The sequence below is a fragment of the Ambystoma mexicanum genome, chromosome 8 (assembly GCF_040938575.1).
Source record: "Ambystoma mexicanum isolate Mex_15411 chromosome 8, UKY_AmexF1_1, whole genome shotgun sequence".
In the NCBI taxonomy this organism is placed as follows: Eukaryota; Metazoa; Chordata; class Amphibia; order Caudata; family Ambystomatidae; genus Ambystoma; species Ambystoma mexicanum.
The window spans coordinates 1604702811-1604718815 of NC_090929.1; the positions used below are offsets into that span (position 1 = coordinate 1604702811).

The window sequence follows — 16005 nt, forward strand, 5'->3', positions numbered from 1 at the left end:
TTTCTCACAGGTCCTGCCTTACTTTGATATAGAAATACATTTAAAAATGGTTAGTTCATGAAATACTGCTCAGGCAATGTAAGATGGCATAATATCTTTTTTTGGTATGTGTGATCAATTGTAATCAAATATTATGATAAATATATTTTAGGAATGGTGATATTCTATGCTCGGTTTCTCATTTCATGTTCACATTTCTCACAGGTCCTGCCTTACTTTGATATAGAAATACATTTAAAAATGGTTAGTTCATGAAATACTGCTCAGGCAATGTAAGATGGCATAATATCTTTTTTTGGTAGGTGTGATCAATTGTAATCAAATACTATGATAAATACATTTTAGGAATGGTGAGTAGGTTATGAAGATAGATTATTTGTTAAATGTTGATTGTGATTTTATTGACTAGACCTAAACTCGAAAAAAATACCTATTTGATCAAGACATAGATTGCTTTAAAAAGAAGTCCCCTCAATCCTTTTGAAGCAAGCTCTTTTGAATAAGACTTCTTTTTAAGCACTAGTCTAAAAGCCATCTCCTACTTGAGGAACCCTAGAGTGACCTGGCATCCAGTTCTAAAGCCCTGATTGTATGATTGCACTGGGCCTCTCACCATCACCATTCCATCGTTGGAATCATCTTCCATGTACTCCATGCGTACTATGCGTCCCAGGGAAACTGTAAAGGGCTTCTTGTCAGAGCACCTCAAATACATTTAAGACATACACAAATGATATGAGTGGAAGATTGTACTCTTGAGTTTAAGGGCTCCTTAAATTCTCTTGTTTTGTGGAGTTTTGCGTCATCCCATAATGCAACTTTTGGTTTGGGTCTCAGGTGAAGACAAGTCATCTGAAGGAGAGCAACTGATGAGCAATTATCCAGTAGCATCTCCTGGTCTCCTTGCCCCCATGCACCTGGCCCCACAGACACACATCACCAAGAATATAGAGCTCATCTGTATTGAGAATAAAAGCAGCAGTAGTACCACACTCTCCCATCCCAGCCATAATTCATCACAAGTGTGCCTTAACATGTGTGCCTCTACTGTAAGGAACTCATGGTGGCAAGAGTAAAGACAGACACAAGTGATCACAGTTCAAGGGTGTCTATTAAACTGTAAATGCAGGGTGGAAAAACACCTAATCCAAACCTAAATCTTAGGGTGGAGCAAGCTTTGACCATTAAAATGAAAAATAAGGCGGCCCTTGTGTCATCTTGTCAAAGGCATAAACTAAAAAAGCCTATTGCCAAATCCTTACAACTAATTAAAGAAAGAGTGTGGGATAGGGTTTTAATAAAAAAAGAAGTGTTCACAAATAATACGTCAGGATGTGATTGCCAGGGGTCTACCTTCTCCACGTTTTGAGCACAGGACAAGGTGGGTCTCCTGAGTACAGCACACACTCGAGCTTTCCCAGCCCGAGCCGACAGTTCTGTCCAGCTATCAGGTTCTTCGATGGTTAAGTCTCTTTTCACTAAAAAGTCTCTTGCCTTCGAGGGCCTGATATTTTCCAACAAACAAACACAAAGTTCTGTTTCACGTATGGCTCAGGGTGATGACTTCACCCCTAGGTCCCACTCTTCCGGGAGCAGATGCCTCACCAAGTTCTTTCTAAACGAATGATGGGTGATAACTTTCCACCCTTGGATCTCCCTCCTTTGGGTTCAGACCCCTTTTCAATCATCAGCTTCCCTCCTTCGGGTTCACAATCGCTTTTCTTGCATTCACTGATCCCAATGTCCTTTCAAATATTTCACTGTGGACATCCCTCTCCCTGGTTCACTTCTGTCAACACAATGTTCATGGGACTTCTGACTTTGTTCCTTCTTGTTAGCATCCCTCCGCCGGGTTCACTCTTGCCTACCTTTACAACACACTGTTCGCGTAAAACGTTTACCATGCATGATTCTTTCCCCTTGACTACACAACCATATGTTGGTCAAAGTCTTTCATTTGTAAGGAGGATTTGACAAGACCCCCGTATGACCACTTTGACCCCCCTTTGCCTTTTCCTAGGGCCTTCTGGTTACTCTTGTTCAAATAGCAGGGTAATCACCAAGCGTTTCCTACTTGAGCACCCACATGGTGCCAGACTTCTCTGTTGCGTGTTTTCCCCCTGTTTCTTTTATCAACAGTTCTTTGTTCATCAAAATTTCAGTTAGCTGCTTGCTACTTTCGTTCAACACAATTGGGTTTCTTTATCGGCTCTCCCCTCGACTCACCGGCTGTGATTAACTGCTTTGCTTTCTTGTCTGTAGAGTCAAGGCTGGTACCATTGGGCCATGCGTCTCTCCCCGGCTTGGCTCTCAGCGATGGAGGCGCCCAGGCACCATTGACATCTGCTACAACACACGCTGGCTATTGTTCACGGTCTTATGATTCCTTCTCTCAAGGCTTCACAGGTCTCTGTCAATAAGGGCAAGGTCACTTCTACCCTTGGTATCCTCTCGACTTGTGCCATCTTTTTCCGCCTCTTGAACTGCCATGCTGAGTTAGCTCTCACGTCGTGTGTTCTGCCTTGCTCATAATGTGCTCTCTCACTCCACCTTTTATCCATGTGAAAAAAGGAAAGGGCAGTCAGGAAGTGTGTGTTTCTGGTCAATTGCCTGACTCTGCCTAGCCCTTGAGTTGGGGCATGTCAGGTAAACAGGTTTTGGACTTGGTCCATTGTCTTCTATGGTGTGTGAAAGTGTTTGTTTCGGGAAAAGGGGGACATTAGAGTATCTGAGTATTTTACAAAATAAGATAGGGAAAAGGTATTAAAAGACTGGGGTTGGTTGGTTAACTCAGAATGATGAGATGGATAGGGTTTGTGAAACATACAGGACTGACCGGGATTATTATTGTGAAAGGAACAGGGGGAATTGTGGGAATGATAGTGTTTTGTCAATGCCATTTGAGAGTTTGGAAAATGACAATCAGAGGGACGGGACTGGTAGGGTTTTGACCAGGTAGGTTGGGTTTTCGGGAAAGAATAATCATAGGGGCGTGGCAAAGAACAGGTGATCCTCCCTCACTCGTTCACACCCAGGGTTGAGATCTGAGAGCACCAGCCCTCCCCAGGCTATCTGAATAATGTATTAATTTATTATGGACACAAAGCACCCCAAGCACTCCTTACTGCGAGCGTTTGTAACATCTTTTATTGCAGTGCTACTTTATAACTGTTGCAGCTTTAATGCTATACAGAAGCTAGCCATGAGTTAGAGCAAATCATGCTCAAACGCGGCCTGATGGCGACTTTGCAGAATCCCCACTCAGCAAGTATTCTGAAAGCGCTGGATTTCTAAGCACAGAAGCACAAACAACACAATGAAGAGTATAATCAGGGTCACAGTCCATATGGGATACAGTCCCATGAAAATACAGTGACTTAAAATAAGGAAGATGCGTGCCTCCTTCTAAATCCTGCCACACCCTTCCTTAGGAATGGGGGTGTCTGAGTAGCATAAACCTTACAGGTGCCACACTCTGTTTGCCAACCTGCCAGATGTTGTGGGTAAGGCACCTCACCTACACGATTCATAATTCATTATCTAGCCTAGTCTCCACCAGATTACGTGGTCTGGCTGGCTGGTGCCCTTTAATGCCATATTTTCTTCTCATTGGACAGGGCTGCCTGAGTCCAAGGCCATTTAATCAAATTACTTGGCAGTCTTGTGAAGAACACCTAAAAAACACTGTTTAGGCTCTCTACAGGAAAACCATCCCTCTAAGAGCATACACATGAAATGCAATTGTTTATCATGCATTTTGCGGCAACACACTCCCTTTATGTATGCATGTATGTGTATGTATAGGATTCATAAAGTGCAAATGTACCTGGGAATCCAGAGAGCGCTGTATGTAGGGGACACACACAGTAAGTGAGAGAAATTGGCAGAGAGGCTGGGATTGTTATGGTTGTCTCAGAGTCCCAAATAAACCAAGAGAAATTAAGAGTCAGTCCAAACCACACTTAATGACGGAGTAGACAATGTGCACAGCAGGATCCAGCTTTATTATCATCCAAACAAAGCCAGGACAGCATACAAGCATTAAAGTCTTGTCACTCTCCACATGTTAATAGAAAACAATTACTTAAGTACTCAAAATGTGTCCTCAATGACGTCATAACATAGGGGGTCATTCTGAGGTGGGCGGTAGGGGATACCGGCCACCGGTAAGGAGATTGAGTAAGAATTCCGAGGTCCCTTAGCGGGACCCGTAAGGGACGTGTGGTCAGACTACACGTCCCTTACGGTCCCGCTAAGGGACCAGGGCGCAAATAATGGGCTTGCCATTCACAAGCCCGTTATTTGCGCCCTCCCCATTCCCATTGAGCCCTATGGGGGCTCAAAAGGGAATGGGGAATGGTTGGTGCAATGGGGACTTACCAGTCCCGCCAGGGTCGGACTAGACCGGTAAGTCCCCATTACACCACACCAGACTCGGTCCCGTTATTGGAGGCAGTCATGGCGCAAATAGCGCCATGACTGCCTCCAATCTCGGAATGACCCCCATAATCTCAGTTTAGAAAACCTGTGGGGATAGGTTAATGGGTTTGGCAATATATAAGTTCTATAGGAGTTAAACATTTCATTGTGTTACCCATATCGGATGGCTCCACCTGGAACCACCCCTATATTGATAAAGTAAAAAATACATCATCATTAAGACAAGTGGTTGGTTGATACTACTTGATGGGCGGCCTGACACTTGGGATTCTGATAGGTTGGCTCCTTGCTAACCAACCTTGAACACTTGACAAGTCATCAAGATTATGAGCCAGACACAGAGTAGGGAGAAAGAAGCCCATGGACCGTTCTTTGTCCGATTAAAAGTTACAATCCCTCATTCCTAGGCCATGAAAATGGGCAATCTCTTTATACTTGGCTTTGTATGGCAGCTTGTGTTTATGTGTGCTTTTAGGGAGTACTGCAGGTGTCCTATCTATGTCAGCTTCTAATGAATAGTCAGTGTTCGACAGCTATATATCACGTGCTAGACGACCGTGTATGAAATCGAATTACCTTCTATTTCTTGAGGTTTTAGCTAATATTAATTGGTGTCTAGTGTTTTCTGTTGCCACCAGGGACACTCTTAAGTAATTCTGCATGGAGACTTTTTGACTTACTATTCTACTGCACCTAGCTAACAAAGACTTGTTGTATTCTTATAAACATTTAATTAATCTGGGAGTATCCTGCTTTCGTCTTGGGAATTATTATCTTGTGCCTTCGTTCTGCTGTTCCAGTCCTCCCATATTTCATTCTAACCTTGGCACTAATTGCCAGCTATGGTCTGGACTATGCAGGGATATGTATTTCTGTAGATTCCGCTCTTTGCACTTTCCTAAGGTCCTGAGGCCTTTGCTCATTCTGAAGCATGCTGCAGCTTCCATTTGTAAGAAGATGGCTGCCCAATGACACTCTTCTTTCTGTGTCAGTGAGCTGTATTTGCATGTCATTCATGTCACATTCCCCATATACATTGCTCATGTCAGTGTCTTCATGTCTGTGGATGCACTGTTATTATTCTTCATGTATAGATGCATATTTTACCTAGTGTACGTGTTCTTCATGTGAAGTGCATGTTTGCTTTGTGTCTAATGCATGTGCTTGTTACTGTTACAATGTTAGTTTGAATATTTTTGCCATCATCAGCTTAGATTGTCTCCACATCCTGATGTGCCTGCCTGGGATAATGGTGGTACGGTTGTCTCAGTGAGTAGCATTTCTCACCATTGTGGTATTGGGCCGGGGGAGGGGCAGAAGCTATGGATGATGCCAGGGAGAGAGGAGGAGCAGGAGAGGCCACCTCCACGTAATAACACTGCTTGCAATCCATCTGAATCAGCTACTCAGGACGCAGTCCGTACATCTTGATGGGCCCATTGCATATAGACTAGTAGTACTATTAAGTACTACTTTCATGGATGCCATCGTGGATTCGTGGGACACATCTCACAATGATATTGTTTACTGTTGTGCATGTGTGTACGCATGTGTGTGTGTCTGTGTGTTTCTCTAAGTCTGTGTTTTCCTTCTCTGTGACATCTTGAATATATACTTCTTCAGACAATTTAGCTAGGACAATCAGGAATAACCCGCTGTATTTGAAAATTATCTGACATTCAGCACAAGAATCCCTTCGTGTAGGGGATTTCATGCACTAGAAGCTCAAAATGACATACCATAAGATGACATTACATCTTGTGGCAGGCAATAATCCAATCTATCACTCAGACCCATTCTAACTCTTCTCAGTTGCACTGCAATAGTGATTATCCCTGACAGCGTAGGCAGTAAACAAGCATCACCACTCATCAATGTGATAAACATGGACCCATGGTGTGTCCAGACTCTTTTGACTGGAGTGGCCCAAGTGGAGCACTGACTTATGCAGGGGTGGCACATGTAGTACGAGCATAAACACACAAAATCATCATAGTGTAGGATAAATGGATGGCACCTGAGGTGGCCAATCAGATTCCAGGGGTAGCACATGTCACTACCAGGCCACCCACTCACTGGACACGCCACTGTCGCTTCCTGCAAGATCTTTGTTTAAAGCCAGCATGCACTTTTAGTGAGGATGATGGGGGAAGGTTCAAGCTGCCTTTTTTCTAGAGAAGCAAGTACTCCACTTGACCCATGAAAGAATATTGTTTATGTTGGTTTATCATAATGGGAAAGCTATGTGAACATGGACCTTTAGACAAGAAAGAGATGTTTGTCAGTACTTAGGTGAGTGCATGTCACAACACTGCTGAGCAGTTTCGACTGAGGGACTTAATCCCAAAGCGCTGGAGACAACTGGATGGTAGCTGAACCTGCCGATGGCCCAGTCCATCCAAGTCAAAACTACATCTTTCTGAGCATCCTTGAGCTGTGAGTCAGGAGTGAAGGTAAACTAAAATGCACGGACCAGTACTGAAGCAGCTAGCCTGACCTGGAAGATCATTGACTCAAGCAGCTAGCCTGACCTGGACGATCATTGACTCAAGCACCTAGCTTGACCTGGAAGATCATTGGCTCAAGCAGCTAACCTGACCTGGAAGATCATTGAATCACACAGTTAGCCTGACATAGAAGATCATTGACTCAAGCAGCTAGCCTGATCTGGAAGATAATTGACTCAAGCAGCTAGCCTGACCTGGAAGATCATTGACTCAAGCAGCTAGCCTGATCTGGAAGATAATTGACTCAAGCAGCTAGCCTGACTTGGAAGATCATTGACTGTTTACCTGGATAAGCCTGGGTCACAGACACTTAGGCTGTAACTTGTGAGGATGGAAATTAGAATGACATGGGCTGATGAATTGGCTTCAGCCTAAAACAATAAATTCAGTAATAAAACCAAAATAATAAACAGGTACACAATTAGAAATCTGTTGAAAACGTGTTAACTATGGATGGGAGAGCTACTCAGTGCATTGTATGCTTCCCAAGTAGAGATTACAACAAAACATGTGTATATAAATGGTTCTCTAATGCACTTTATTGTTCGAGCTGTTATTGTCTGTGATCCCTGGATATTGTGTAAAAGACACACATTGAAAAACGTTTTTAAGACAGACGGATGTGCAAATCTATTCTCTGTGTATGAACCTATGAAATGTTTACTGTATGTTTAACAGAACTGTGTCGTGTGTGTGAATATGCCCTTGTTGAAGAAGTAATAGAATGAATACCCCCTGCGAATGATGTACTTGCCAAGACAGTTCTTAACGACCCTTATGCCCCCCCAGTCAGTAAGCCCCATTGAAGACACGTTCATCGTCATTGTGGACAGAATGGCAGCCTTACTCCTGTTTACCAACCTTGGAAAGTAGGGAGGAACTATCTTGTTATTCCTTCGATTTAACCTTTTTTTATTGATCTTTGCATGCCGTATGAAAGAAGATCTGCGTTCAACTGCGTCACTATTTATATAGTCAATGATGCAGGTGCTTGTCTACCATTGACATTGTTGCCAACCGGTTGAGCAGTGCCAAGACTTTCCTTGACTGTACCAGGAAGCTTCTTACAAACAGACCAGTGCTTCATCTGTTGGGCAATGGAAATGATCTGGTCCATGCTGAGACTATACTTAATATTATTGTGCATGTTTCTGTCATGTGGCAGCTTCTTCAGGACTTTGGTGATCAGAGGAGTGGTGTTTTTCAGAATGACCAAGAAAAATGCAAAATATTAATTTCTAGCTACTGTTTTTTGTGGATATCCTGAAAACCCTACTGATTTCATTATTTGGTGGGTCGGCAAGCCCTGCACCAACACAACTTCTCTGAAAGTGAAGAGGCACATCAAATGATCTACCATCTAGCAGTCATTAACTGCCTCACTGCCAATCAGAACGCTTAGAATGCAGTTTGTAATCAATGCAATTGACCAAATTAAATGTTACTTCTGTAACACAACTCAAATACCTATAATGCTATAATCACAATATACTAATAGGGCCTCATTACAAGTCAGCTGGTCTGGAAGCAACGGTGCAGGTAAATCACCACCGTTGTTTCCGGACCGGCTGATTCCGAGTCATGCATGCGGACATGGAAACACCGGCTCTGTCATAGACGGAACCAGTAATTCCATGGTCCCCATCCCCATGGAGTCCCATTGGACTCCATGGGATTGTGAATTTACTGAATTCCGCCTCCGGAATTACCGGGTCACTGGGGTTGTAAATCCGGCAATCACGGAGGTGGAATGGTATTACAGGTCCGGCTAGCGCCGGACTCGTAAGGAGGCCCATAGTCTTATATACCGCTTTCGGGTTATTATTCCTCAGGACAATAGCCCTTCCCCGATTGATATTCTGTGTTATCTCAAAACCTAAAAGGAGGAGATTATCCCATTATAGTGCCCCTTTCTTAACTCTTTACTGCGTATTATTTTGCACACCATTAGGCCATACACACTATGGCTGTCTAGCAAAAGTGCCTCTATGCTGATTGTAATGTACCCAACCCATGTGGCAATGCTTCGAGTGTGTCTTCATGCTACTTTTAAGATAACACATCTGTCATCTGTTTCAGCGTTTAATGAGTGTTATGAAGGAAATGGCGCTCAGTACAGAGGAAAGGTGAGCCGCACTGAACAAGGTCGTACCTGCCTTCCCTGGGACTCCTACCTGCTCGTCAGAGAGATTAACAATGCGTTAATGCCCGGGGCCAAACTGCATGGCCTTGGAGAGCATAATTATTGCAGGTAACATTGAATGCCTACCAGGTGACGGTCTTGCATGCATCGCCTGCCCATAATTTCCAAGAGCTGCAACAAGGGACTAAAATGTGGGAACCTTTATTTGGATGTTGTTATTGTTTGTACACCTCAAGTTATTTTATCTTCATCTTCACATAACTTCGATCAAGGACTCTCAGCAGTCTACATTATGCGCGTGACTTTAACTGCATGGGGCTAGCAAACCTGAAGCCACCAAATACCATAATTATAAGGAAAGTCTGTAAAAATGTATTTCTATTTCTCAGTGTTTGATTTGCTAAAGGTTTTATTTTCCATAAAAACATATCACAATACATTTATAAAAAACAATCATTTTGGAGGTGACTGTGGGATAGCAATGGACCTTATAAGCTGATTAGCAATACCGCTACTTGTAATCGGGCAAAATGCACCTTATTGCAAGGGGCAGAATGCCAGGGCTAATTCTCATTTCCAGGGTCCTTGAGACTCCATGTTGATTTTAGAGGCATTACTGTGGTTGGTATTTCTGCTCCAATAATTCATCCACGTTTGAGTGCTAATGTGGAGAAACTTCCCCCAGCTAAGTATGGTGAGGCGGTAAAAATGGCAGTCATTCCATTACCTGTCATGTGGGTACTGGGATCGTACACTGCAGTTAATATCAGCAAGCAAACAGCAACTGCAGTTAAGACACCAACACAGAGCTGAGGAGTATGTGCATACTTGCCAACATTCTGTGACCAAAAAGATGTAGTATTTTTGCAAGTTTCAAAAGTAATAATTCTGAATGGTGACTTAGCACCACATTTAATTACCTAACTTCACAGAAGGTAATCACACAGAGCTGGTAGGCAACGTTTGCCACTGCTCTGTAGGGGCAGCCCAGGAATTACATATTTATTGCAAGTTGAACGCTGAATGACATGGCGACTGATACCCCCCTCAGTCTGATAGGCAGATGCTGTGTGATGGTGGTACGCTCTGCCACTTGCCTTCACTGGTGGTTCACCTGAGGGCTGTCCCGGCAAGAGTGCAAGACAGAGTCAAGTGGCTGTCAGGTCAGTGGATTGGTCTGAGCCCAATCAAAGTAATCACCTACCAACCCACTGTAAAAAGCAGTAGGATCTGTCACTGAAATCTGTAGGTGGTATGACTGCTTAAAAAGCAGTAGCATACTGACTAAATCTGTAGGGTTGGCAAGTATGTATGTGTCTTCTTTATATCACGTGTTCCTCACTCTGCCTGACCCCCGCCTCTTCCTGTCACATGACCCCTTCTCCTGTCCCAGAGCTGGGAAACATAGACATGGGACAGGGATGCACAGACATAGATATAGGACAGGATACAATAGTGGGACACTACATTGCCATCACAATTTTAACTGTACCACCATAGTCCCAATATACTTAAACCTAATAAGGTGAACCGTAGGGTCCAGTCAAAGAATCAGGCTGACGTGATCACCACAAGCCACTCGGAATAAGCATGCATTAATAATAAAGCAGCAAGAAGCCTCACAGTTGGCGCTTACAGATGCCTGGTGCTGTTAGAGATACTAGCAATCAATAGCGCACTATGAAGAATGTTGCGCGGGAGGTTGCACCTCTTCTGTTCATGTTGGACGTTGTGATTCCTCCATACCTCCATTGCTTCCCCTGATCATCTCCCTACCAGAAGCTCTAAAAATGTGGTGTAGCCATACTAGACACATTTTAAAAAGGAACCGCGAGTGCCAAGATGCCACCTCGCTCTCTGTCATACATTATTGTTGGTGTAGTGTTTAAACGTCTCTACAAGTACTATTTTTGAGGGTGAGCTGAGTTTGATTTGCTGTTGCATCTGTTGTATCTCATCATTTGAACCTTCATGTGACTAGAAGTTTGTATTTGAAGTATTTAAGTATTTAAGAGGATCCTGGACCTCTGTTCAAGGTGTTATTCGACTGAAATGTGACCGAAATAAATCTCTTGGGACCTGCCCATAAGTCTTTCTTGCTGTTTGGCTGCAACCAACCACTCCCCGTTTGTAGCCAGTGAACCTGAGATGCAAGGAGTGGTAGATTGGCCTTCTCCAAAATGTCGCTGTTAAGTCAATCCTATTAACCGGCACCCTCCGCTGCTTCTTTGGCCACCCTGTTGCCTCCTTCCTCCGCCATCTCTCTGGCAATCTCTTCTTCCTATCTAACTTCCCTGCCATCACTTCTTTACTCCTGTGCCTATTCTGGGGCACCTCCAACACTTCCGCAGGGTATACCTCTGGCTTGTTCCCCTCCACGTAAGTCCTTCAAAGGTTGCAACTTGTTCCACATTGCTAATCTCAGCTCTCGCTCCGCTGTCAAATATTCCTCTGACATCTGCCATCCTCTGGAAGAGTTTGATTTGGATGTACTCGGTCTGAACGAGACTTGGTTCATGGGCCAGCACTCTCACAAGTTTTGACACTCTCCTTCCCGATGGCTCCACGATCCTCTCCGAACCCAGACCCAACCATCCCAGAGGGAGTGTAGCCATGATTTTCCTGTATTGGATCCCTGCTTCTATCATTCCAACGCAGGACTACCCCTCCTTTGAATTCCTGATCTGCAGGCTCTCTATTTCTCCTGGTCTCTCTCTCACTGTGGCCACTATCTACAGGCCGCCTGGCCAGGTCACCCTCTTCCTCTCTGAGTGGGATGACCACTCCTCCTTCCTACTTACCTCTACCTCTCAACTTCGCCTCGGAGACCTGAACATCAACCAGGCTGCTACTAGCCCCTCTTCGGGGCTCTTTCGCAACCCCTGGGACTCTTTCTCTCTCTATTCTTCCCTCTGGCCCGACTCGCTCTGCAGGGTACACCCTGGATGTTCTGATCTCTTTCTTCTTTCCTCCAGCCTCTCTCTCGCTACCCCTCAGGCCAAGCTGACCCAGCACTGTCAATCGCCTTCTCGGGTCATCCGACCCTTGAAGCGTTTGTCAGTTGAGGCTTTTGCCGCTATTTTCTCTCCTCCTACACCTTTGGCTGACTCACACTCTGACAAAGCCCTCTCTAACCTTCATCTCTCTATCTCTAACACTTTTGACCTCTTTGCCCCTGTCATGAGCCTGTGTTTGAAGTACACATCCAAGTACGATTCTGACCTCGCCACCCTTAAAAGCAAGTGTAGGGTGGTTGAGAGGAAGTGGAGGGCATCAGTTGCAACCCCCTGACAAACTAGCCTGCAGCCTGCTCCAAAGGCAGGACAGACTGTCTGTCCTCTCTAAGAGAGACTATATCCAAGCTAGCGTCCCTGCAGCATCTAATAACTTGGCCGATCTTTCCAAAATCTGCAAGGAGCTGGCCAATCCTGTTGTAGTCTCTACCTCTCCTATTCCCTCCCAGGTCCTCTGCACGGCCCTGGCTTCTCAATTCACCACTAAAACTCAGGACATCCTTTCCACTCTCTCTTCTGTTGCCTCCTCTTCCTCTACCAACCCTGGCCCCTCTTTGGCTGTTTTTCCTCTTCCTTTCTCCTCCTTTCCCCTGGTCACCCCTGACAATGTTTCTAGACAGGTCCGATCTATGAAGGTTTTGTCAAAGCAGGTTCTCTCCTGCTCATTCAGAACCATCAAGGACCATATCAACACCCTTGCTCCAGCAATGGCCGATTTCAACAATCACTCTTTTGCCACTGGAACCGTCCCCTGCCCCTTAAGCACTCCCTTGTGCACCCACTTCTAATGAAGCCATCTGCCAGTTTAATAGGCATACTGAATATGTTGGTTGTCTTCACGAATACCAGTATTCAGAGCTGCCATATGCCGGAAACTGCTCTCCTGAACACCCGTGAAGACTTGTGTGAAGATTTGCTCTCTAATCTTGACTCTAACCTTCCTTTTGTCCTTTTTCTTCTTGATCTATCCTCTGCTTTAGACACGGCCAACCACGCCACCCTGCACAATCGCCTCCGTGACAACCTGGGTAGCACTGGACACGCCCTGGCCTGGTTGACCTCCTTTTCCACTGACCGACCCTCGCAGGTCCAACTTGGGTCTTTCCTCTGTTCTATCTCTCTCTCTCTACTTGTGGTGTTCCCCAGGGGTCTAAACCTTCTCCCTAGCTTTTCAACCACTACCTGGCACCTCTTGCCCACTGCATCACTACATTCTGCTCTAACTTTCAGTGTTATGCCAGTGACACCCAGCTCTCCTTCAGGATCCCCCCAGCCACTTCTGCTCCTTCTCTCATACCAGACTGTCTGGCTGCAATTCAGGAATGGTGTGCCACCAATGATCTCTGCCTTAATGCCAGTAAAACAGAGATCCTCCTCATCAGGACACCTGCTCCCTCCATTCCTCTCCCTCTCTGGCCACCCACCATAGGCCATCTTCCTGCTCCTTCCTGTGAGGCCAAGAATCTTGATGTCATCTTCGACTCCATCTTCTCTTTCTCTCCTCATATCTCGGACGTCTCTAAGAAGTCACACTATCAGCTGCACTTCCTCAGAGATATTCTGCCTTTTCTCACTTTCCCCCAGAAGCTCACTGTCTCCAGAGTCCTGGTCCTCTCTAGCTTGACTATTGTCACAGCCTCTTTCTGAATCTGCCTGCCTCTACTCTTTGACCTTGACAACTGATCAAGAACAGGGCTTCAAGACTTGACTTTGGCCTCAAGCCCAGGGATTGTATCCCTCCAGCTCTGAAATCTCTCCACTGCTACGTGTGGCTTCAAGGATCAAGCTCAAGACCCTTTGCATCGTCCACAAGGCTGTCTGGGCCATGGGACCGCACTACCTCCAACTTTCCCTTCCTAAACATCTTCCTTCGCAAAGCCCTCTGCTCATCCACCTCCAACTCTCTGAGGGTCATACGCTTCTCCAAGCAGAGAGTGGGTGGTAGATTTCTCTCTTCGGCTGGGGCCTCCCTCTGGAACAGCCTCCCTGCCTCTATAAAACTTGAGCAGAACCACCTCCGATTCGGGAAGCAACTCAAGACCTTCCTTTTTGCTTCTGCTTTCTCTCTTCCTCTCCCGTGCTGATGTCCCTGATTGCTCTGCACACTGGTCACCTGGCCACTCACTCATCATTTGAACCTTCATGTGACTTTAAAAGTTGTTTGCATTTGAAGTAATTAAGAGGGTGCTGGACCTCTGCTTCAAGGTGTTATTTGACTGAAATAATATGGAATGGTATTAGCACAAGGGCAAACTTTGCCCTGGTGCACAATTGCATCCAACATTTATCTTTTTTGCAGTAGGACACTTTTTGCCCTGGTGATTAAACCATGCCAAACTGCACGTGCACCGGTGCAAAGTTTCTGTAATCTGGCCCCTGGTGAGCTGTTTATGAACGTGTCAACAAAGTGGAACATATACCGAGGACAAAAAAACAGGTGACTTACAAAGGTAACATTATCCTAGGGGGCAACCAGACTTTCCTTGGGCTGAATGCCCATGAACAGTAGCAAGTACCCTAGAAAGCCAGGTCTCTCATGGTGGAACTGGCACTCTTCCTTCCTTAAGCAGAACCTGCTGCTGTGGCTTCACACTGTGCAGATCTTCTCAAGTGTCTCATTGTGTAGCCATGAAGTCTGTTTGTGGATGTGACTACCGTCCCAGATGGATGTTGTTCTGCCTCCTTCTCTTTATTCTTTAGAAGATTGAGGTTGAGTCATCGAACACTGGACAATCTGGTTTCTGATTTTGTGAAACACGACATCAGATGCTTTGACCTCTGGGGTAGTTCCTCCTGTTGACATTTGCTGCACAGACATTCTTTGTGCCACGTTGTGAAAGAACCAGTCCTGTGCTGTTGTGCATTGATAAAGTGCCACTGTTGCGGGTCCAACAAACTCTAGGCTTCGTGGGCTGATCTCTGTGTGATTCCACTGTGGGGCTCAGCCATTCGATGGTCCAAGTCATCATGTCTTGCAAGATTCCCCATGACTTCTTGCAGGCAGTCGCCACCATGAGTTGCACTGTATGCTCACTGTTGTGGCCCCATCCTTGACCTGTATTTGAGGAACATGACCTTTAGAAACACCTATTGAGGGCTGGAAAAGTCCATGATGTTTCCACATTATTTCATCGATGCTCATTTTTATAACTGTAAGTAGCTTTTCTCTCGAGTTTGAGTCCAGCTTAATGCACATGCTTTTCTTATGGTGCAATTCTAATCTTGGTATCCCTTTGTCTTCTAAGCTCACCTTTCCTGTGACAGCTCTGTAAGTGAATCCCAAATTGCAGTTCATGAAACCATGGTCCTTGATCATAACAAAAGAAACACTGTTTCATGCCCCGCGCCCTTAATTTTGAAAGAAGGAAAAAAGTCAAGGTTTTTTTTTTGTATTTAAACTTTGTATTTGCTCAGGTTGTAAAGCAAAATAGATAATTCTTCAAAAATTACAAGTAAATTCCTTGTTGATTTCACAAGTTTTACAGGGGGCAATATTGTCAGATTGTCCACTGATTTAAAAAAATAGAAAACAATGGCTTGTTAGTAAAACGTTGAGGTTCCCTTATCTAAGTGTTGTTGCTCCAATTTGTTGTTGGAGAGGTTTAACCCTCTTCTTGTAGCCCTTTCTTGTTGTAGCCCTCTTGTTTGTTGAAAACCCTCTTGTTGTAGCCCTTTCTTGTTGTAGCCCATGACCATGCTCCTCATCTGCAGCTGCCAGGACAGGGGTCTACTTTCTGAAGAAGTTTTCCTCTACTGTCCCATGTGGATTGTATAAGATAATCAGGTCTGGCCCAGAGTATGCTATCATCCTCTCTATTTGCAATTCAGGCTTGGTATTAAAACCGGTCATTGATGTCTCTTTGTGGACTGGTCTCTTGAACCGCTGTGATTGCTATCACTG

General features: G+C 44.9%; 1 protein-coding gene across 1 annotated transcript in view; it reads left to right on the forward strand.

Moving 5' to 3' along the window:
- Positions 1–16005, forward strand: part of HABP2 (hyaluronan binding protein 2) — a 287724-nt gene that overhangs the window by 187695 nt on the left and 84024 nt on the right. Inside the window, exon 7 of the mRNA XM_069611848.1 lies at positions 9027–9198. Coding sequence (XP_069467949.1) covers positions 9027–9198 — 172 coding nt within the window. The remainder of the gene's footprint in view (positions 1–9026; positions 9199–16005) is intronic.